The 23,682-nt window shown below is 44.2% G+C and overlaps 1 protein-coding gene across 5 annotated transcripts in view; it reads left to right on the plus strand.

Moving 5' to 3' along the window:
* The window catches only part of LOC129815264 (metabotropic glutamate receptor 2-like), a 79,748-nt gene extending 61,673 nt beyond the window's left edge, over positions 1 to 18,075 (plus strand). For 4 of the 5 annotated variants that reach the window (XM_055868902.1, XM_055868903.1, XM_055868904.1 and 1 more), the window contains 7 exons: positions 2,566 to 2,684; positions 2,950 to 3,114; positions 6,553 to 6,666; positions 6,796 to 7,227; positions 7,519 to 7,758; positions 16,667 to 16,880; positions 17,315 to 18,075. In XM_055868902.1, coding sequence (XP_055724877.1) covers positions 2,566 to 2,684; positions 2,950 to 3,114; positions 6,553 to 6,666; positions 6,796 to 7,227; positions 7,519 to 7,758; positions 16,667 to 16,880; positions 17,315 to 17,400 — 1,370 coding nt within the window. In that variant the 3' untranslated portion in view covers positions 17,401 to 18,075. The remainder of the gene's footprint in view (positions 1 to 2,565; positions 2,685 to 2,949; positions 3,115 to 6,552; positions 6,667 to 6,795; positions 7,228 to 7,518; positions 7,759 to 16,666; positions 16,881 to 17,314) is intronic. The other variant, XM_055868905.1, reaches the window with a different exon arrangement.
* Positions 18,076 to 23,682: the final 5,607 nt, after the last annotated feature.

Here is a 23,682-nt window from a genome sequence, read left to right on the forward strand (position 1 = left end):
CATCTGAGCCATCTGTCTGCCCAGCACCATCTGAGCCATCCGTCTGCCCAGCGCCATCTGAGCCATCCGTCTGCCCAGCGCCATCTGAGCCATCCGTCTGCCCAGCGCCATCTGAGCCATCCGTCTGCCCAGCGCCATCTGAGCCATCCGTCTGCCACGAGCCTTCAGAGCCGCCCATCTGTCCCGAGCCATTAGAGCCGTCCGTCAGTCAGGAGCCGATAGAGCCGTCCGTCAGTCAGGAGCTGCCAGAGCCGCCAGCCAGTCAGGAGCTGCCAGAGCCGCCATTCAGTCAGGAGCTGCCAGAGCCGCCAGCCAGTCAGGAGCTGCCAGAGCCGCCAGCAAGTCAGGAGCTGCCAGAGCCGCCAGCCAGTCAAGAGCTGCCCGCCAGTCATGAGCTGCCCTCCAGTCATGAGCTGCCCTCCAGTCATGAGCTGCACTCCAGTCATGAGCTGCACTCCAGTCATGAGCTGCCTTCCAGTCATGAGCTGCCCTACAGTCATGAGCTGCCCTACAGTCATGAGCTGCCACTCAGTCCGGAGCTGCCACTCAGTCCGGAGCTGCCACTCAGTCCGGAGCTGCCACTCAGTCCGGAGCTGCCACTCAGTCCGGAGCTGCCATTAGTCCAGAGCTGCCTCTCTGTCCGGAGTTGCCCCTCTGTCCTGAGCTACCTCTCTGTCCTGAGCTACCTCTCTGTCCTGAGCTACCTCCTAAATCATGTGGGGGCCTTGGGGAGGATTCTTAGGCCAAGGTCGTGGGCGAGGGTCGCCACTCAAAGGACGCTAAGGAGGGGGACAAAGACAGTGGTGGAGTGGTGTCCTCGTCCGGCGCCGGAGCCGCCACCGCGGACGGATGCCCACCCAGACCCTCCTCTTGAGTTTTAGGGGTGCGTTTGGAGTCCGCACCTCAGGAGGGGGGTACTGTAACCAGAGTTCTTATGTGTTTTGCTTGTTTAGTGTTGGTCAGGACGTGAGCTGGGTGGGAATTCTATGTTGTGTGTCTAGTTCGTCTGTTTCTGTGTCCAGCCTAATATGGTTCTCAATCAGAGGCAGCTGTCAATCGTTGTCCCTGATTGAGAATCATATATAGGTGGCTTGTTTTGTGTTGGGGATTGTGGGTGGTTGTTTCCTGTCTCTGTGTTTGTGTTCTGCACCAGATAGGACTGTTTCGGTTTGCCACATTTTGTTATTTTGTTCCTTGTAAGTGTTCACTGTTTTCGTTTAATTAAACATGTTGAGCACTGGCTACGCTGCGTGTTGGTCCGATCCTTGTTTCACCCCCTCTTCTAGTGAAGAGAGGGAAGGCTGCCGTTACAGTTAGCCTATACTTCATTCACCACACAAGTTTAGATATACTATATAATGAAACTATCTTCGCCACTCATAATGTTTATGAAATGTTTTATTCTTACTTTTCTTATTTTCAATGTAATAACACACAGAAGGTAAGCGCTCTGCAAGCAACTCAGAATCACAGAGTAATCCTATTATTACCCTGAGCTTCTCCTAGACTGATGTCTAAATATAATTGAGTATTACATTTTTTTATTTAATCATGAATATTGGCAAATTGGGGCAATTTGAAACAAATGCTAATCTGGATTGAACATGAGATTGTTTTTTCAGTTGATGTTGTGTCCCTGTGGAGTTGAGAAAGGTTTGGTGAAGTTTCAATTTGTAGTGATAAAACATGAATTAACATCTATGGGATCATCAGTAACAAATAGAGACTGAGTAAGATGCTTTGCAAGCAACCTGCAGTATTTTGAGAACATGCCTCACGAATGGATGTTTGCATTAAAGGAATTAATTAAAAAGAAAACGGATTCGATGAAGGAAACTTTTACATAACATCTAAGTATGTGAGACAAATGTTTTACTACATATTAAAACTCAATATCTAACTAAAGAGGAAGGGTTTTCTTTCCTCTTAAATGTCATAATTTATATATTTTCTGTTTCCCCTCATCTGAAACCCTGAAGAAGGCATCACACCCTATAACAATAATAATAATAATAATAATAACAATATAGAAGCATTTCTGAAATCTATTTCCATTGTCCATGTCAGGTTGTGCGCTACTGGTATAGAAGTCAGGTGCAGGAGAGCAGAGAGTTGTGATCAGGCGCACACTTTATTTGGCAGAAGCAACAACAGACGGACGCAACTGCTTCAAAAACCTCCAGCCAATGGCAAAAGTGGAAAGCGTGACAACAGTCACAATAATGCAAATGTTTAACAATTAAACATACTTCGGGTTAAACACAGTACCCGGGGAAAAACCAGCCTGGCGAGTCACACAAAACATGAAAAAAAACAATTTCACACAAAGACATGGGTGGAACAGAGGAAATATATATGTAGTGTAATTAGGGAATGTAAACCAGGTGTGCGGGGAAACAAGACAAAACAAATGGAACAATGAAAAGTGGAGCGGCGATGGCTAGAAGAACGGTGACGTCGACCGCCGAACGCCGCCCAAACAAAGAGAGAGGCCGACTTCGGCGGAAGTTGTGACAGTCCAAGGCAAGATTGGCTGAATATTATCCGCTCTTCTGTTTCCCTCAGCTCCCTTCAGACCAGCGGACACGGAGAACATGGTGCGTTTTGATGCCTACGGAGACAGTCTGGGCCGCTACAACATCTTCCACTACCACAAAGAGGAGGATAAATACGTGTACAGGAAGGTATGTAGCCCTCCATCCAGGGGTGCTGTACTGCGGCTGACCATGTGCCTCTCACCGTGTGTGTGTGTGTGTGTGTGTGTGTGTGTGTGTGTGTGTGTGTGTGTGTGTGTGTGTGTGTGTGTGTGTGTGTGTGTGTGTGTGTGTGTGTGTGTGTGTGTGTGTGTGTGTGTGTGTGTGTGTGTGTGTGTGCGAGATTGGGAAAAAGGCAGAAGACACATTTCTGTTTTAACAAAGTATCTCTCCTCTCCACTCCTGCTCTCTAAAGGTGGGCTACTGGGCCCAGGGCCTCATCCTAAACACCAGCCAGGTGCCATGGAGGGGCCCGGGCGAGGGGCCCCCCACCTCCCAGTGCAGCGACCCCTGTAGGAAGAACGAGGTGAAGAGCATGCAGCCTGGAGACGTGTGCTGCTGGATCTGCATCCCCTGCCAGGTAATAAATCCACAAGCAAGGACAGAAGAGTGTAAGAGATTACACTATTCTGTCATTGTATAGTTTATCTTCTGTTAGTCAGTAGCTCACTTTGAGGGTGTGTTCTACCCGGCACCATTCATTTCTGCCAGATGAAAATACACTATCTTATTTTTTTTAAAGATTAAGTTTAGGGTTAGGATAGGGCTGTTGCAGTGACCATGTTACCGCCACACTGGCAGTGATGAGTCGTGACTGCAGTAAAATTAAGTGTGACCATTGAGTCACGGTAATATCCTTTTATGCACTCTGGACATGCTTTGGTAGTACCCAACTTGCTAACTACCACCAGGTCCTAATGGCCTGGTACTCAGGGCTCTATTGTCCCTTCATTAGGTCCTAATGGCCTGGTACTCAGGGCTCTATTGTTCCTCCATTAGGTCCTAATGGCCTGGTACTCAGGGCTCTATTGTCCCTCCATCAGGTCCTAATGGCCTGGTACTCAGGGCTCTATTGTCCCTTCATTAGGTCCTAATGGACTGGTACTCAGGGCTCTATTGTTCCTCCATCAGGTCCTAATGGACTGGTACTCAGGGCTCTATTGTCCCTCCATCAGGTCCTAATGGCCTGGTACTCAGGGCTCTATTGTCCCTTCATTAGGTCCGAATGGCCTGGTACTCAGGGCTCTATTGTCCCTTCATTAGGTCCTAATGGACTGGTACTCAGGGCTCTATTGTTCCTCCATCAGGTCCTAATGGCCTGGTACTCAGGGCTCTATTGTCCCTCCATCAGGTCCTAATGGACTGGTACTCAGGGCTCTATTGTTCCTCCATCAGGTCCTAATGGACTGGTACTCAGGGCTCTATTGTCCCTTCATTAGGTCCTAATGGACTGGTACTCAGGGCTCTATTGTTCCTCCATCAGGTCCTAATGGCCTGGTACTCAGGGCTCTATTGTCCCTTCAGTAGGTCCTAATGGACTGGTACTCAGGGCTCTATTGTTCCTCCATCAGGTCCTAATGGCCTGGTACTCAGGGCTCTATTGTCCCTCCATCAGGTCCTAATGGCCTGGTACTCAGGGCTCTATTGTCCCTTCATTAGGTCCTAATGGACTGGTACTCAGGGCTCTATTGTTCCTCCATTAGGTCCTAATGGCCTGGTACTCAGGGCTCTATTGTCCCTCCATCAGGTCCTAATGGCCTGGTACTCAGGGCTCTATTGTCCCTTCATTAGGTCCTAATGGACTGGTACTCAGGGCTCTATTGTTCCTCCATCAGGTCCTAATGGACTGGTACTCAGGGCTCTATTGTCCCTCCATCAGGTCCTAATGGCCTGGTACTCAGGGCTCTATTGTCCCTTCATTAGGTCCGAATGGCCTGGTACTCAGGGCTCTATTGTCCCTTCATTAGGTCCTAATGGACTGGTACTCAGGGCTCTATTGTTCCTCCATCAGGTCCTAATGGCCTGGTACTCAGGGCTCTATTGTCCCTCCATCAGGTCCTAATGGACTGGTACTCAGGGCTCTATTGTTCCTCCATCAGGTCCTAATGGACTGGTACTCAGGGCTCTATTGTCCCTTCATTAGGTCCTAATGGACTGGTACTCAGGGCTCTATTGTTCCTCCATCAGGTCCTAATGGCCTGGTACTCAGGGCTCTATTGTCCCTTCAGTAGGTCCTAATGGACTGGTACTCAGGGCTCTATTGTTCCTCCATCAGGTCCTAATGGCCTGGTACTCAGGGCTCTATTGTCCCTCCATCAGGTCCTAATGGCCTGGTACTCAGGGCTCTATTGTCCCTTCATTAGGTCCTAATGGACTGGTACTCAGGGCTCTATTGTCCCTCTAACCACTCTGACATCAATGCAAATGCCTTTGGAAATCACATCAAACACATCAGAACAGTAGGCCTATAGTACTTTTAAAACTCACCTCACTGTGATGATCAAATTGAAGAAAGAAGTTCAACAGCAGGTTGAAACAGTGTAAAACATGGTTGTTGTGGATGTTGTTTCAAAGCCTAACACAACTAAATGGACAGCGCTTTCTAAGGTGATGATTAATTCAAAACACATATTAGAGCTTATTGATATGCATAGGCTTATGAGCCTAAGCCAACAAAAAAACAGAATAAAAATTATGATTGTGCCCTTATACCATACATAGCCAACTGCATATTACACATGGCAGAAAAACATAAAACAAAACTGATTTAAGATGTCTTTGGTACATAATTGGTCTAGCCTTTGAGTGTGGACTGTATTATTATGCATACTGGATGGACTGGTTACCTTATGCTACGCTCCAACATTTTTATCCATGAGTCTGGGGGAAAACATATTGAGTGACACGATACCTTCAGTTATACAGAATATCTCACCACCATGTGTTTCCATCTCCTCTCCTGTATTCCTTTATTGAGCATGCAGAGAGACTGTCAACAGTTTAGTGAAATATGTTTAGTTGTGAAAACATGTTACTATTGATGTTCCTGAGCAGAATTAAGCACTGGGTAGCTGTAGGAACAAGGTTGAAGAGGCCATGGCAAACAGAGTTTGGGCGGAATATCACCTGTCGGTCATCAAGGGCATGCTCCTCAAACAGTGGTTGATGCATCGAGGGAAATAAGTATTCTTATATTTTTCAGTTGTTCATATCAGTTGTTCATATTAGCACAGCGCCGTTAGGAAAGCGCGCGGCCTCCATTCGCTATTTGAGTTCGAATGGAGGCCCCTGCCCCTGTTCCTGCCCATTTGATAATGGGCCATTCTCAATCTAAACTAATTTGACATATTAGGGAAGATAAGATTAAGTTGAGAGTAGTCTGATGGGTGAAAATATGATCACTTGATGAGAGAACAGCTGTGCAGCCTGAGGCAAGGAACAGAGCACCAGCTTTTTTTTGTGACTTTCTAAAATCATCAATAACCTATAGTCGCACCATGCAGCCCATATATGACATTCTAAGGATTGTATCATTCACAACTAAAGTTGACAAATGACTCTAAATGTAGCATATAGGACCTGTTTCAAATGATCACTTTTATGCTCAATTTAGCCACTTCATATGCTCACTCGCTGCTTTCTATTTAATTCAGCTAAGTTAAATGATATTCTTCTTACTATAAAATCAGATAAAACTAAGTAATGGCACCAGACTTCTAAGCATATCTTGTCTGCTAAATGAACAAGCAAACAGAGTATGGCATTGAACATAGCCAGTTAACATACAGTAGGCCAACTCATATTCTGTCTGTTCTTCTGAAATACATTTTCTTCATATCATAATGACTAATAAATAATAGATTTATTGTGATGGTGTATATTAAATTGAGTTGTTAGACTTTTTAAAATGTAGATGTTCCAAAGGCGCTCATCAAATATTGTCGATAGTTAGTTTAACAACTACTGAACATCTACAAACCATCTATTTGGGACTATACACTTCCTTTCCCCCTGCCAGCCCTACCAGTACCTGCTGGATGAGTTCACCTGTGCAGACTGTAGCTTTGGACAGTGGCCTCAGGCCAACCTGACAGGCTGTTTCGACCTGCCAGAGGAGTACATCCGCTGGGAGGTACTGTCACTGTTTTCCCTCTCCCTCCTTTTGTTGGTATTTTCTTCCCTTTAAAAAAAATAATCTGTAAAGTGTTTTGCAATTTATACATGTGAAATAACACTTTAAATTAACCTTGATTTGATTTAGGATGCCTGGGCTATTGGGCCGGTCACCATCTCCTGCCTGGGCATGTTGTGTACCCTCTCCGTGGTGGGCCTGTTCTTCAAGCACAACGACACCCCAGTGGTCAAAGCCAGTGGGCGGGAGCTGTCCTACATCCTCCTGCTGGGGGTCCTGATGTGCTACAGCATGACCTTCATCTACATCGCCAAGCCCTCCACGGCCGTGTGTACCCTACGTCGACTCGGCCTGGGCACCTCCTTCGCCGTGTGCTACTCGGCGCTTCTCACCAAGACCAACCGCATTGCGCGGATCTTCAGCGGGGTGAAGGACGGGGCCACACGGCCACGGTTCATCAGCCCGGCCTCCCAGGTGGCTATCTGTGGCGGGCTGATCTCCTGTCAGCTCCTGGTGGCCTTGGTCTGGCTCCTGGTGGAGAGGCCTGGCGTCAGGAAGGAGGTGGGTATAACAAAGTTGGATTCCTAACCCCCAGCCTGAAATGTTTCCACTCATGCTGTCAAATCATTTGCTTTTCTATAGAGTAATAAGGTGTTGTCAAGCGGGCGGTCATGTGTGTTTGCAAGGCAGAGGATCCCAGTGAGGGACAGGGACGGAAGCTATACTGTTAAGCAAGCACAATGACAGTGATGCCTGTCACAAGAGCATAGAGATATAATACTTCTCTATATTAATATACTTTTCACTACTCAATATATCTAATACTGTTCTATTCTATTTAATTATATGGAGGTGAGCCCCGAGAGGAGGGATATAGTCACCCTGAAGTGCAACAGCAAGGACTCCAGCATGCTGGCTGCTCTGGCCTACAACTGCATCCTCATCGTCCTCTGTACGGTCTACGCCTTCAAGACCAGGAAGTGCCCCGAGAACTTCAACGAGGCCAAGTTCATTGGGTTCACCATGTACACCACCTGTATCATCTGGCTGGCCTTCCAGCCCATCTTCTACGTAACGGCCAGCGACTACAGGGTGAGTGAGAATAATAGACTCGAATTAGGGTTGTAAAAATGCTGGTAACTTTTCCAAAAGGTCCAGGTTTTCCAGAAATCCTGGTTGGAGGTTTTCGGATTTCCTGCTTATTACCTCCAGAGTTCAAGAATCTTCTAACCAGGATTTTGGACAACTTGGGAATTTTAGTAACTTTACCATAATTTATGCAACCCCAACTCCAATATATTGTAATGAAATGAGGGACTAGAATTAGTTAATTGTGCTTATCAACACTAGGGTCAGTACGATATGAATGACAGTGGGTGTCTTTTCTCCCAGATCATTATTTTTTTAAATCTATAAGTCCTTGAATGTGTCATAGCGTACCAAAGGATCTAGGTGACATACATACATTCCTTTTGATCATCACCTTACTCTGTGTCTCCTCAAAGGACTGTATTTCTTTTCATGTGTCGTAGAGATGCTTTAAAGACAAGAACAAAGACACTGGAGAAAGAGATACCCGGTCTTGATTATGTGGGCGTTAAACCCCAGTCTTAATAGGCACATATAGTATAGTCACATCGACTGTTACTGAGAAGACAAAGACAATCTCCAAATTATTTTCTGTATCTAATCTAAAACAGCAGTATTGCAAATGCTATACCTTATATTACGATTTGAAAAGTAATTGTGTTTTTCTCTCATCTAATGTCGACAGTGAAATGTGCAGAAGATTCAACCAGGGCATTTTGATAGGAAGACTCTTGTTCCCAATGTCCCTTTTCTAATAAGGCATTTAGAAAGGAAGACTTGTTCCCAGCGTCCCTCTTCTGCAGTAGCTTGTGAAAATAATCAACCCCCTTGGCATTTTTCCTAGTTTGTTTCCTTGCAACCTAGAATTAAAATAGATTTTTGGGGGGTTTGTATCATTTGATTTACACAACACACCCACAACTTTGAAGATGCAAAATATTTTTTATTGTGAGACAAACAAGAAATAAGACAAAAAAACTGTAAACTTGAGCATGCATAACTATTCACCCCCCCCCCCCCCCCCCCCCCCCCCCCACACCCCAAAAAATCAATACTTTGCAGAGCCACCTCTTGCAGCAATTACAGCTGCAAGTCTCTTGGGGTATGTCTCTATAAGCTTGGCACATCTAGCCACTGGGATTTTTGCCCATTCTTCAAGGCAAAACTGCTCCAGCTCCTTCAAGTTGGATTGGTTCCGCTGGTGTACAGCAATCTTTAAGTCATACCACAGATTCTCAATTGGATTTAGGTCTGGGCTTTGACTAGGCCATTCCAAGACATTTAAATGTTTCCCCTTAAACCACTTGAGTGTTGCTTTAGCAGTATGCTTAGGGTCATTGTCCTGCTGGAAGGTGAACATCCATCCCAGTCTCAAATATCTGGAAGATTGAAACAGGTTTCCCTCAAGAATTTGAAGAGCATGCATTTGGTTTTACTTGTATTTAAGAGCAGTTGGAGGCCACGGAAGGAGAGTTGTATGGCATTGAAGCTCGCCTGGAGGGTTGTTAACACAGTGTCAAAAGAAGGGCCAGAAGTATACAGAATAGTGTCGTCTGCGTAGAGGTGGATCAGAGAATCACCAGCAGCAAGAGCGACATCATTGATGTAAACAGAGAAGAGAGTCGGTCCAAGAATTGAACCCTGTGGCACCCCCATAGAGACTGCCAGAGGCCCGGACAACAGACCCTCCGATTTGACACACTGAACTCTATCAGAGAAGTAGTTGGTGAACCAGGCGAGGCAATCATTAGAGAAACCAAGGCTGTCGAGTCTGCCAATGAGGATGTGGTGATTGACAGAGTCAAAAGCCTTGGCCAGGTCAATGAATACGGCTGCACAGTATTGTTTCCTATCGATGGCGGTTACGATATCGTTTATGACCTTGAGCGTGGCTGAGGTGCACCCATGACCAGCTCTGAAACCAGATTGCATAGCGGAGAAGGTGTGGTGTGATTCGAAATGGTCGGTAATCTGTTTGTTGACTTGGCTTTCGAAGACCTTAGAAAGGCAGGGTAGGATAGATATAGGTCTGTAGCAGTTAGGGTCAAGGGTGTCCCCCCCTTTGAAGAGGGGGATAAACGCAGCTGCTTTCCAATCTTTGGGGATCTCAGACGACACGAAAGAGAGGTTGAAGAGGCTAGTAATAGGGGTGGCAACAATTTCAGCAGATAGTTTTAGAAAGAAAGGGTCCAGATTATCTAGCCCGGCTGATTTGTAAGGGTCCAGATTTTGCAGCTCATTAAGAACATCAGCTGACTGTATTTGGGAGAAAGAGAAATGGGGAAGGCTTGGGCGAGTAGCAGAGGGGAGGGCAGTGCTGTTGTCCCGGGTAGGGGTAGCCAGGTGGAAAGCATGGCCAGCCGTAGAAAAATGCTTATTGAAATTCTCAATTATAGTGGATTTGTCGGTGGTGACAGTGTTTCCTATCTTCAGGGCGGTTGGAAGCTGGGAGGAGGTGTTCTTATTCTCCATGGACTTTACGGTGTCCCAGAACTTTTTTGAATTTGTGTTGCAGGAAGCAAATTTCTGCTTGAAAAAGCTAGCCTTGGCTGTTCTAACTGCCTGTGTATATTGGTTTCTGGCTTCCCTGAAAAGTTGCATATCACGGGGGCTGTTCGATGCTAATGCAGAACGCCATAGGATGTTTTTCTGTTGGTTAAGGGCAGTCAGGTCAGGAGAGAACCAAGGGCTATATCTGTTCCTGGTTCTAAATTTCTTGAATGGGGCATGCTTATTCAAGATGGTGAGGAAGGCATTTTTAAAAAATGACCAGGCATCCTCTACTGACGGGATGAGATCAATATCCTTCCAGGATACCCCGGCCAGGTCAATTAGGAAGGCCTGCTCGCTGAAGTGTTTCAGGGAGCGTTTGACAGTGATGAGTGGAGGTCGTTTGACCGCTGACCCATTACGGATGCAGGCAATGAGGCAGTGATCGCTGAGATCTTGGTTAAAAACAGCAGAGGTGTATTTGGAGGGCAAGTTTGTTAGGATGATATCTATGAGGGTACCCGTGTTTACGGAATTGGGGTGGTACCTGGTAGGTTCATTAATAATTTGTGTGAGATTGAGGGCATCAAGCTTAGATTGTAGGGTGGCTGGGGTGTTGAGCATGTTCAAATTTAGGTCGCCTAGCAGCACGAGCTCTGAAGATAGATGGGGGGCAATCAGTTCACATATAGTGTCCAGAGCACAGCTGGGGGCAGAGGGTGGTCTATAGCAGGCGGCAACGGTGAGAGACTTGTTTTTAGAGAGGTGGATTTTTAAAAGTAGAATTTCAAATTGTTTGGGAACAGACCTGGATAGTATAACAGAACTCTGCAGGCAGTCTTTGCAGTAGATTGCAACACCGCCCCCTTTGGCCGTTCTATCTTGTCTGAAAATATTGTAATTGGGGATAAAAATGTCTGAATTTTTGGTGGTCTTTCTAAGCCAGGATTCAGACACGGCTAAAACATCCGGGTTGGTAGAGTGTGCTAAAGCAGTGAACAAAACAAACTTAGGGAGGAGGCTCCTAATGTTAACATGCATGAAGCCAAGGCTATTACGGTTACAGAAGTCATCAAAAGAGAGCGCCTGGGGAATAGGAGTGGAGCCAGGTACTGCAGGGCCTGGATTCACCTCTACATCACCAGAGGAACAGAGGAGAAGTAGGATAATGGTACGGCTAAAAGCTATGAGAATTGGTCGCCTAGAGCTACCAGAGCAGAGAGTAAAAGGAAGTTTCTGGGGGCGATAAAATAGTTTAAAGGAATAATGTACAGACAAAGGTATGGTAGGATGTGAATACAGTGGAGGTAAACCTAGGTATTGAGTGATGATGAGAGAGATCTTGTCTCTAGAAACATCATTGAAACCAGGTGATGTCATCGCATATGTGGGTGGTGGAACTGCAGGGTTGGATATGGTATAGAGAGCAGGGCTAGAATCTCTACAGTGAAATAAGCCAATAAACACTAACCAGAACAGCAATGGACAAGGCATATTTACATTAAGGAGAGGCAAGCTTAATCGAGTGATAAATAAGGGTCCAGTGAGTAGAGGTTGGTTGGGGTCGTGGCGATCCAGACAGCTGGCCGGGTATATGGCTATCGGTAGCAGCATAGGATGGAGGTCTGTTTGTAGATACCTCGTGCGTTTCCGTCGGTAGGTTCCGTGTAGTGGGGTTTTGTTCAGATAGCAGCCGATAAGACAGCTAACGATTAGCGGGCCTCAGATGAGCGTTCAGGTAACGCCGGGACGGAGGTGCCGGTTGGATAAATCCCTCGGGCAGATAACGTCGGCAGTCAGTCGTGAAGGCCCGGTGGGGTTCCGTATCTGCAGCAGCAACAAAGAAGCGGGTCCGGATGGTGATGGAACTCCTCAGCTGGCTAGCTCCAGCATGATTTGAGTTAGCTCCGGGGTCGACGTAAGCCAATAGTCACACGGTATGCAGCTAGCTAGCTGCGAAATCAAGGTGCAAGTGTCCAGAGGCTGCGGTTGGAATCCGGGGAAACTGAGAGAAAAAAAGTCCCGGAATGCTCCGGTCCGAGTCGCGTTGCACAAAAGTGCCGGTAGATTATCGAGCTAGAGGAATAGCTGATGACCGCAAAACGTGGGCAGCTGAAACACCAACGCTAGCCAGCAAACCGGCTAATTTCGGGGCAGCTACAGATTAGCTTCTGGCTAGCTATCGGAGTAGCTTCTGGATTAGCTTTCAGGCTAGCTTCTGAATTAGCCCCTGGCTATCTTCCACGATGGATTTTCAGATTGAGGTAAATAGTACTTATTGTAATTGGTGAAGCGGGTTGCAGGAAAGCTTTTGCAGGAAAGCTTTTGTAGTTGAGTTCTTGGATAATAAAATAAATAAAAGATATGTGAAGAAAAGGTGTAAATATATATATATACAGGACACGACACGACAACACGGAAAAATACGTCTGAACTGCTAAGCCACCTTGGTATTTTGATGGCCAAAAAGCTAAATTTTAGTCTCATCTGACCAGAGTACCTTCTTCCATATGTTTGGGGAGTCTCCCACAAGCTTTGGGGAGTCTCCCACATGTTTGCTTAATTTTTCTTTAAGCAATGGCTTTTTTCTGGCCACTCTTCCGTAAAGCCCAGCTCTATGGAGTGTATGGCTTAAAGTGGTCCTATGGACAGATGCTCCAATCTCCGCTGTGGAGCTTTGCAGCTCCTTCAGGGTTATCTTTGGTCTCTTTGTTGCCTCTCTGATCCTTGCCTGGTCCTTGAGTTTTGGTGGGCGGCCCTCTCTTGGCAGGTTTGTTGTGGTGCCATATTCTTTCCATTTTTAAATAATGGATTTAATCGTGCTCCGTGGGATGTTCAAAGTTTCGGATATTTTCTTTATAACTCAACCCTGATCTGTACTTCTCCACAACTTTGTCCCTGACCTGTTTGGAGAGCTCCTTGGTCTTCATGGTGCCGCTTGCTTGGTTGTGCCCCTTGCTTAGTGGTGTTGCAGACTCTGGGGCCTTTCAGAACAAGTGTATATATACTGAGATCATGTGACAGATCATGTGACACTTAGATTACACACAGGTGGACTTTATTTAACCAATTATGTGACTTCTGAAGGTAATTGGTTGCACCAGATCTTATTTTGGGGATTCATAGCGAAGGGGGTGAATACTTATGCACGCACCACTTTTTATTTATTTATTTATTTGTTGAATTTTATGAAACAAGTTATGTTTTTCATTTCACTTCACCAATTTTGACTATTTTGTGTATGTCTATTACATGATATCCAAATAAAAATCAATTTAAGTTACAGGTTGTGATGCAACAAAATAGGAAATACGCCGAGGGGGATGAATACTTTTGCAAGGCACTGTAATTGGGCATTTAGTTGGAACACAGAGTTTCTTAAACCAGAGGCGCAAGTTCGCGAGACTTCCGGGAAAGCTTGTGAAAAAGACCAAACAGACCAGTTTGAGAAGTCAGAGAGAAGTGAAAATGATTCCTTAGTTGTTAATGTTCTGGAAATCTAAAGGCACAACCTAGTTTCGAGCCAATGTCTTAATTAAGTAGTTGAACATATTACTCCAACCATGTGAAAGTGACAAACTGACACATTTTCATTTTTGGCCAAAACATCTTTATAAATCGATTGACCTTTGATTTGAAGGCCTGCACATGCACAGTTCGGCGTGAGACGACTGTTAGACCGATGACTTGTTTCTACGCACGAGCTAATCTTGCCAATGTCGCCATCTCATCATCGCCAACAAGCGTGATCTGAGATTTCTATTGGTGAAGCAGTTTCATCTTCAAACTGCACTGTCTTTGATAAGAAGACTCTTGTTCTCAGCATCCCTCTACTAAAATGGCATTTAGATAGGAAGACTAATCTAATACTGCCGCAGCTTAGTTTCCTGTTCTCAGTTTAGATCAGTTCGAAGGAGGGAATAGAGGGATGGAGGGATGGGAGCTGGGCTTCTCAGGGCCTAATGCTTAGATCGTCTAAGATTATTGATAGTCATCAACAGACAGGCTTAGCAACCCCATTTTTTTTTACTGTTAAACAAATAAGCACCCAGATGATGAGCCCTATATGACACCACATCATAGCCTAACAGGATAGATGATTTACTGTACTGTATATATCTGTATACAAATATACACTACATGGCCAAAAGTATGTGCACACCTGCTTGTTGAGCATCTCATTCCAAAATCATGGGCATTAATGTGTAGTTGGTCCCCCATTTACTGCTATAACAGCCTCCACTCTTCTGGGAAGGCTTTCCACTAGATGTTGGAACATTGCTGCGGGGACTTGCTTCCATTCAGCCACAACAGCATTAGTGAGGTCGGGCACTGATGTTGGATGATTAGGCCTGGCTCGCAGTCAGCATTCCAATTCATCCCAAAGGTGTTCGATGGGGTTGAGGTCAGGGCTCTGTGCAGGCCAGTCAAGTGCTTCCACACAGATCACGACAAACCATTTCTGTATGGACCTCGCTTTGTGCATGGGGGCATTGTCATGCTGAAACAGGAAAGGGCCTTCCCCAAACTGTTGCCACAAAGATGGAAGCACAGATTGTCTAGAATGTCATTGTGTGCTGTACCATTAAGATTTCCCTTCACTGGAACTAAGTGGCCTAGCCCAAACCATGCAAAACAGCCCCAAACCATTATTCCTTCTCCCACAAACTTTACAGTTGTCACTAGGCATTCGGGCAGATAGCGTTCTTCTGGCATCCGCCAAACTCAGATTCGTCTGTCGGACTGCCAGATGGTGAAGTGTGATTCACTCTATCACAAAAGAGTCCAATGGCGGCGAGCTTTACACCACTCCAGCTGATGCTTGGCATTGTGTATGGTGATCTTAGGCTTGTGTGCAGCTGCTCGGCCATGGAAACCCATTTCATGAAGCTCCCACCGAACAGTTCTTGTGCTGACGTTGCTTCCAAAGGCAGTTTGGAACTCTGCAATGACTGTTGCAACCGAGGACAGACAATTTTTACGTGCTACGCGCTTCAGCACTGAGCAGTTCTGTTCTGTGAGCTTGTGTGGCCTACCACTTCACAGCTGAGCCGTTGTTGCTCCTAGATGTTTCCACTTCACAATAACAGCACTTACAGTTAACTGGGGCAGCTCTAGTAGGGCAGAAATTTAACAGACTTGTTGGAAAGCTGGCGTCCTATGATGGTGCCACTTTGAAAGTCACTGAGATCTTCCGTGCGGGCCATTCTACTGCCATTGTTTGTTTAAGGAGATTGCATGGCTGTGTGCTCGATTTTATACACCTGTCAGAAACGGGTGTGGATGAAATAGCCGAATCCACTCATTTGAAGGGGTGTCCACATGCGTTTGAGTATGAAGAATAGCTTCAAGGCCCACATAGGGCTTTCACCACCTTGCGTCAGGCCTATGAAGCCTTTGTTGCCATGTAAGCAAGATAAAGAGAGACAATGTGTATAAAACGGACAGAACAGTTTAGTCCAGGGTGTATTATAACTGTGACCCAAAGCTGAATCTAGTCTAGTCTAATGCCTGTCCGGTTTCTGTTGGTGTGCCACTGGGCTCTGGGTGTACAGACAGAGGAGGGAGAGAGTAAGGGGTAGAATCATATTGGCCATGCATTATGAGCTTCCCTAGGACATCTCCTTATCATCTCAACGGTGCTTTATCCATCTACTAGCAAAAAAACTTTGAGAAAAATAAATGTCAACACTAGCAATACCTGATTTGAAAGAGAAACATTTGAGAAAGGGGTGTGAAAGGAGTGACAGACTGAACAAATGAACAGTATAATAATGTGTCCATATTGAATATAGATGATTAGTGTTCATGTTGGAGCTTTGGTAGACACAATTTTGGCTCTGCAATAGAAACCTTGATGCTTTGATCTCTGTTTGTGTGCCATTAAAAATACCAGCAGTTGGGCTGGGCTTCCTGCATTTTAAATATGGTTTGGATAAAACATTGCAGATATATTCTCACATGAAAAACAAGCTGCCTTGTTCATTCAATTGTGATGAACCTGGAGTCTCCCAGATGGACATTCATTATTTCAGCCAGTGCTTCCAGCAATATTTACATGACATTTTAGTAATTTAGCAGACGCTCTTATCCAGACTAACTTGAAATTAGTGAATTCATCTTAAGATAACTAGGTGAGACAACAACACATCACAATCGTATCAAGTATATTTTCTCTCAACAAAATATTTATCAGCAAAGTTAGTAGGAAAAAACATGCATTTTCTAGTTTTCCTCGCTCTCTCCTGCTTTCTCCTTCCCTTTCTCTCGCTTCTCTCTTAAACTCAAGGCTATTGATTTAATCTATTACTAGTCCTATCAGTCCGAGTGGCTCTGTGGTGCTGGCTGGGCTGCCTCAAAATGTCCAGTGAGTCCCGTTCACTCTAACCCAACCTCCTCTCTCTCCCTCTACCCCGTACAGGTTCAGACAACCACCATGTGCATCTCTGTCAGTCTGAGTGGGTCGGTGGTGCTGGGCTGTCTCTTTGCTCCTAAGGTCCACATCATCCTATTCCAGCCCCAGAAGAACGTGACAACGCTGAGAGTGGCTGCCAACCATTTTGGGGCCACGGTCAAATCTGCATCGGCGTCTGCCCCCAGCTCTAGCTACTGGAAAGGTAACGTCTCTATCACTGGTAAATGGGTTTTTATCTTTTTGTAAACAACCATTAACATTTATTTTTGTCATCACATATAAATCGTACAATCAGCTAAATGTTTCAGTCATTTTTGGTGAGCCATCAACTGAAACATACTGCACATCTACTGATATTTATGATTTCATTATATTCAGATTATATTAATATTTGTACTGCACTGTTGAGGGAGCTTGCAAGTAAGCATTTTGCTGCATCGTTTATACCTGTTGTAAACAGTGTGTGACGAGTCTGTTGTGTTTGCCATACTATAGGCCTATGGAAAAGTAGAACACCACAAAATTCTCTCAAAAACAGATATTTTTTTTCTTTAATCAATGTGAAAATCAAAGTCATACCTACACTTTATAACTAGTCTGTTAATTTGGTATTTTATTGAAAATATGTTATCCTGTATTCTCGTTCTTTTCCAGCATCAGCCTCTACCAGTGTGCCAACAGCGGTAACAACAGTCTGTAACGGTCGTGAGGTGGTGGACTCCACTACGTCCTCTTTGTGAAGAAGGTTAAGCTGCTTGTATCATTCCTCTGTCCTGAGAACAACACAAATCACAATTCCATCCAAATTCATCCCCTCTCATACAACAAGGCTGCTGTCATATCTAAGTCCCATTTCCAGTAGAGACCAGTAGAGTCTGTCTATTCGGACAGAGGGAGGCCAGGATGCACTTAACTGTGAAAGCTAAATTATGTGACAATACTTAGGAGTGTGACGTAATGTAGGACTGTAAAGCATTTTGCATAGATTTAACAGTATGTGATTGATTTTACTTGGTTTCAAGATAGACTCGTCGTTGAATGCACTGCTGTATGCCTTGCTGTCAGTACAGAGAATCAGTCTTATGAATGAGGTGGTTCATGTGAAGCGATCATGGTGTCATAACAAAAGGTTGTTCTTATCTTGTCCTTACAGTGCTGTGAATGCGATATCAAAATATTATTTTTCTCTTTGACTAGAATATTATTAATACATAACACTTATTGAATTCATTTGGCCCCTTGTTTTTAAACTACATTTGAATATGAGATGAACCATAGTGAAAGTGATGATTAAAAACTAGCCTACTATCAGTATAAAGGACAATGTTTTAATGTAGACTTTGGTGAACCAGTTTGTGCTTTCTTGTAATTTATGTAAATAAATTGTGTTATTTTTTAATGATTAAAACATAAAATGCTATTGTGTATTTTGTTCACAGAAGTCTCGAGGCAGTTTTGGTGGTAGCTCGACAGGATGTATTAAAGCAATCATTGCCGATGGGTATTTGTACATACATCAAGTGTTCCGGGAAGAAGCAGTCTACACTAGTGTTTCTCAACCTCATTTTTGCCAGGGACTGGCAGGCTCGGGTCCTTACTCCTTTGGTACTGCTTAAATTACAACTAGCAATGGACTAAATCAGTGTTATTAGCTAACCGTCTCAGACACCAGTGAACATCATCCCAGCCCAGGCACCTAGAGAAACATTGCACCCAATCTGTTTGAAATGACTATTGGATGTAACATCTACATGCCTACATATTCTCTCTCACAGTGGTTTCTGAGACCGCATCAATGAACTGTAGAAGAGCAGCTAGCTTGTCTTAATCACCTCAAATTTATTGTCCTTTCCTTAACCCGTGTGGTGTTCATCTTTTTGTTATTCACCCAATGTTCGCGGGTCTGATGGATTTCTGTAAAAATACTTAATACTTAGTCGACATATCAAATTATAAGCAATAAAGACAGCATACATGGTTAATATTTGCCATTTACCTCTGCTAGATTACATTTATCAATAAATTCACTATTTGTATTTTTTTTTATAAAATGGGATTTTTGAAACAATAATCAATTATAATCAAGACACGGGTGGAATAAATCATGTTAATCTTGAACAAATATAAATTAAACAAGGCTTTCATCCCTATTGATGTTTATTGCTTTGAACTGAAGGACATATTTTACATACAGTATTTTATGGAAATGATAAATGAGCCCCATTGAACACAAATGAAGGCTGGTCTACACACCACATGAGGGACAGAGTTTACTGTGTGTGTGTGTGTGTGTGTGTGTGTGTGTGTGTGTGTGTGTGTGTGTGTGTGTGTGTGTGTGTGTGTGTGTGTGTGTGTGTGTGTGTGTGTGTGTGTGTGTGTGTGTGTGTGTGTGTGTGTGTGTGTGTGTGGGTGTGTTGCAAATGTATTTCTTGCACTTGATGCATGTGTACTGTGTCTTTCTGTCCTTCTTGGGTCCACACACATCCCAGCGCTTCTTCTTGTTGCTACCGGTTGCAATCTAGAATGATGAAAACACTTAGTTCAGGAATTTTACTAACATCTCACTCACTCACTCACTCATATATATAGTTACAGCAGGCCAAGGTAGGAGAGTCAGACACACACACACACATGCAACAACAACACTCACACTTCAGGTATTGGAGTTGTTGGTTCTGTGGGTCAGGTGGATGGGGCTGGCAACCTCCTCCTGAATCTTCTTGGGATATGTTGCCTCCTCTGGATTTGAGGTCTTACCAATGCCTTGCCCAGCTCCTGAGCCATCTTCTCTGGACCTTCCCTCTGTTCAAATCTGTGTTCAACGCCACCCAGATGACAAACGCATTGTACGCCAAAATGTCCAAAATGTTGAAGAATATCACAAGTGGGCCAGTGTAGGGTTCTTCTTTTTCAGCTGTAGCCAGTCACCAGCTTGTCTAAATTGTCCACCCCTGTTGTGGCATTGTAATCCATTATGATTTCAGTTTTTTGATGTCCCTGCCCACCTATTCTCCCATTCTTATGCAGTGTACTCATGTGTACCACATTGTTCTGTGTATTCTACAGCTAAGGTGGGAGCTCTGGCTTAATTTTTCATACTATTCCTACCATCGTCAGCTTCCTGTTGAGGAGCTCCTGTCCCAGGTTGTGCGAAGTAAAAATGTTATTGCGTGCGAGTCCGTGTGTGACGTCCAGGACAACCCGCATCTCTTGGTTCTTCTCAGGGGCTCCTCCATCTGGCTTCCCCGTATACACTTGCAAGTTCCACGCATATGATGAAGCAGCATCACAGGCAGCCCAGATCTTGATTCCATATTTTGCGGGTTTAGACAGTGTGTACTGCCTGAAGGGGCAGCAGCCCCTAAATAGCATAAGCTGCTCATCAACAGTAACGTTGGGCCCAGGGTTGTAAAACAGGGGAAGGCGGTCCATCCACTTGTCCCACACTGACCTGATTGCAGCTAACTCATCACTCTGCCGCCGAGCTGGTCTGGTGTCTCGGTTATCGAAGCAGATAATCCTGGAAATAATGTGGGAAGTTTTCCAGAGACATTGTTGCACGGAAAAGTTCTCTTCCAGTTTCAGCATTCCAATCACACTGATTATTAACACCTATTAGCATTGCCTATCAAAAATCTAGTGTTGTTTTAAAGCCCTATGGTCGGAGTGGTGGCTACTGACTACATGGCATCAGGCCAATCTATCAAAGTAAACTTAGGTTTCATTTTAGGAGTTTCAGAAGTTTACTGATGCAAAAGCTGTTAGAAGCATTTCATTTTCAAATAGCCAAATCTCAGGGGATTCCTCAATCAACATGCCACAAGCTGTGTAGCTGACAGCTAGACATGCGTCAAGGGCCGATCCCGATTTAGGAACGTATGCCTCTCCTACACACATTCAGTCACGTAACGCGCTCTGCAGGAGTGGCTACCTCGCGCGCTCTAAATACATTTCTTTCAACTACTGAAAATCCTCGCACTTGTGGAGTTGTCATTCATTTTTGGTACATTTATCTTAAGACATCCCTTTAAATACAGTGCACTTTTTAGTTTTAGTTTGACAGACTAGAATATCGAGAGAACGTTTCAGAATATTAGCGATCAATGGAAGAAAGCCTTTTAAATATATATGCTTATTTGTCTCCATTTCAGCACCAATGTTTAGGAAAGTATTTATGAATCATAAAAAACAGGTTTGGAGAGCCTTTACACATGTAAGAAAAAGGTGGTTTGATTCATTCTGAAAATTGCCACATTCAGAAGATTCGTGTACTTACAGTACCAGTCCAACATTTTGACACACCTACTCATTCAAGGGTTTTTTCCTTATTTTTCCTATTTTCTACATTGTAGACTAATAGTGAAGACATCAAAACTATGAAAAAACACATATGGAATCATGTAGTAACCAAAAAAGTGTTAAACAAATGTGCAACGCTGTCATCAAGGCAAAGGGTGGCTACTTAGAAGAATCTAAAATATATGATATATATTGATTTGTTTAATACTTTTTTGGTTACCACATGATTACATATGTGTTATTTAATCATTTTGATGTCTTCACTATTATTCTACAATGTATAAAAAAACTTTTGACTGGTATGGTAGAATTATATTAGGGAGAATAGTGTACAATAGTAGGCCATACCTTAGTCTATTGCCTGCACTAACCCTGGCACTGTATGATGACAACCAAGTACTGAGCTATGTGTCAGTTTCAAACTGTTATGGTTTGTTCTGCGCTCCACTCCATAACGATTTAATTCGCCTACATTTCTTTATATTATCAACTGTTACTAACGATCCTCAGCAACAATCACACAGATGTGACTGTGTTTACAGAAAAAGCTAATGAAGGTAAACTAAACAATGTAATAATAATGTAGGCTATACTAACTAAACGGAAATAACAGTAAATTGGCAGTTGAATATGTGGTTATGGTCGATATTGAAAGTGGCTAATATTTAACATGATAGAAATAGGACATAGAAAGTCAGGGTAGCCTATAATTAAGATATTTGACAGTGCCCATTCCTGCAAGTTAAGGCCGTACAATGTAAATGCTACACAATGGCACAACATTTCGTAAACTTTTCTGTGGTTAAGTTGATATGCTTCAATTTTCTCCCATATGACTGGTTTTACATTTGTCTCCAGCAGTGGTGTAAAGTACTTAAGGAAAAATACTTTAAAGTACTTCTTAAGTAGTTTTTAGGGATATCTGTACTTTACTATTTATATTTGACAACTTTTACTTCACTACATTCCTAACAAAAATATTGTACTTTTTACTCCATACATTTTCCCCGACAAGCAAAAGTACTCGTTACATTTTCAATGCTTAGCGGGACAGGAAAATAGTCAAATTCACACACTTATCAAAAGAACATGTGGTCATCCCTACTGCCTCTGGCATGGCGGACTCACTAAGCACAAATGCATCTTTTGTAAATAATCTCTGGGGTGTGCCCCTGACTATCCGTACATTTTTAAAACAAGAAAATGGTGCCATCTGTTTTGCTTAATAAGGATTAATGACTTGCCCAAGCCTCCCCCATTTCTCCTTCACCCAAATTCAGATAGCTGATGTTCTGAAAGAGCTGCAAAATCTGGACCCTACAAATCAGCTGGGCTAGACAATCTGGACCCTCTCCTTCTAAAATTATCTGTCGCAATTGTTGCAACCCCTATTACTAGCCTGTTCAACCTCTCTTTCGTATCGTCTGAGATCCCCAAAGATTAGAAAGCTGCCGTGGTCATCCCCCTCTTCAAAGGGGGAGACACTCTACACTATGCAATCTGGTTTCAGAGCTGGTCATGGGTGCACCTCAGCCACACTCAAGGTCCTAAACGATATCATAACCGCCATCGATAACGGACAATACTGTGCAACCGTCTTCATCGATCTGGCCAAGGCATTCGACTCTGTCAATCACCACATTCTTATCGGCAGACTCAACAGCCTTGGTTTCTCAAATGACTGCCTAGCCTGGTTCACCAACTACTTCTCAGACAGAGTTCAGTGTGTCAAATCGGAGCGCCTGTTGTCCGGACCTCCGGCAGGAGGTTAAACCACAGGGTTAAATTCTCGGGCCGACTCTTTTCTCTGTATACATCAATGATGTCGCTCTTGCTGCTGGTGATTCTCTGATCCACCTCTACGCAGACAACACCATTCTGTATATATATGGCCCTTCTTTGGACACTGTGTTAACTAACCTCCAGACGAGCTTCAATGCCATACAACTCTCCTTACGTGGCCTCCAACTGCTCTTAAATAAAAGTAAAACTAAATGCAGGCTCTTCAACCGATCGCTGCCCGCACTCGCCCGCCCAGCATCATAACTCTGGACGGCTCTGACTTAGTATATGTGGACAACTACAAATACCTAGGTGTCTTGTTAGACTGTGAACTCTCCTTCCAGACTCACATTAAGCATCTCCAATCCAAAATTAAATCTAGAATTGTTATCCTATTTCACAACAAAGCATCCTTCACTCATGCTGCCAAACATACCCTCATAAAACTGACTATCCTACCAATCCTTGACTTCGGCGATGTCATTTACAAAATAGCCTCCAACACTCAGCAAATTGGATGCAGTCTATCACAGTGCCATCCGTTTTGTCACCAAAGCCCCATATACTACCCACCACTGCGACCTGTATACCCTCGTTGGCTGGCCCTCGCTTCATATTCGTCACCAAACCCACTGGCTCCAGGCCATCTACAAGTCTTTGCTAGGTCACCATAGCAGCACCCACCTGTAGCATACGCTCCAGCAGGTATATTTCACTGGTCACCCCCAAAGCCAAATCCTGCTTTGGCCACCTTTCCTTCCAGTTCTCTGCTGCCAAATGACTGGAACGAATTGCAAAAATCACTGAAGCTGGAGACTCATATCTCCCCCACTAACTTTAAGCATCAACTGTCAGAGCAGCTTACAGATCCTTGCACCTGTACATAGCCCATCTGTAAATAGCCCAGCCAACTACCTCAACCCCATATTTTTTTTTGCTCC

The sequence above is a fragment of the Salvelinus fontinalis genome, chromosome 18, assembly GCF_029448725.1.
Source record: "Salvelinus fontinalis isolate EN_2023a chromosome 18, ASM2944872v1, whole genome shotgun sequence".
NCBI classification, from domain to species: Eukaryota; Metazoa; Chordata; class Actinopteri; order Salmoniformes; family Salmonidae; genus Salvelinus; species Salvelinus fontinalis.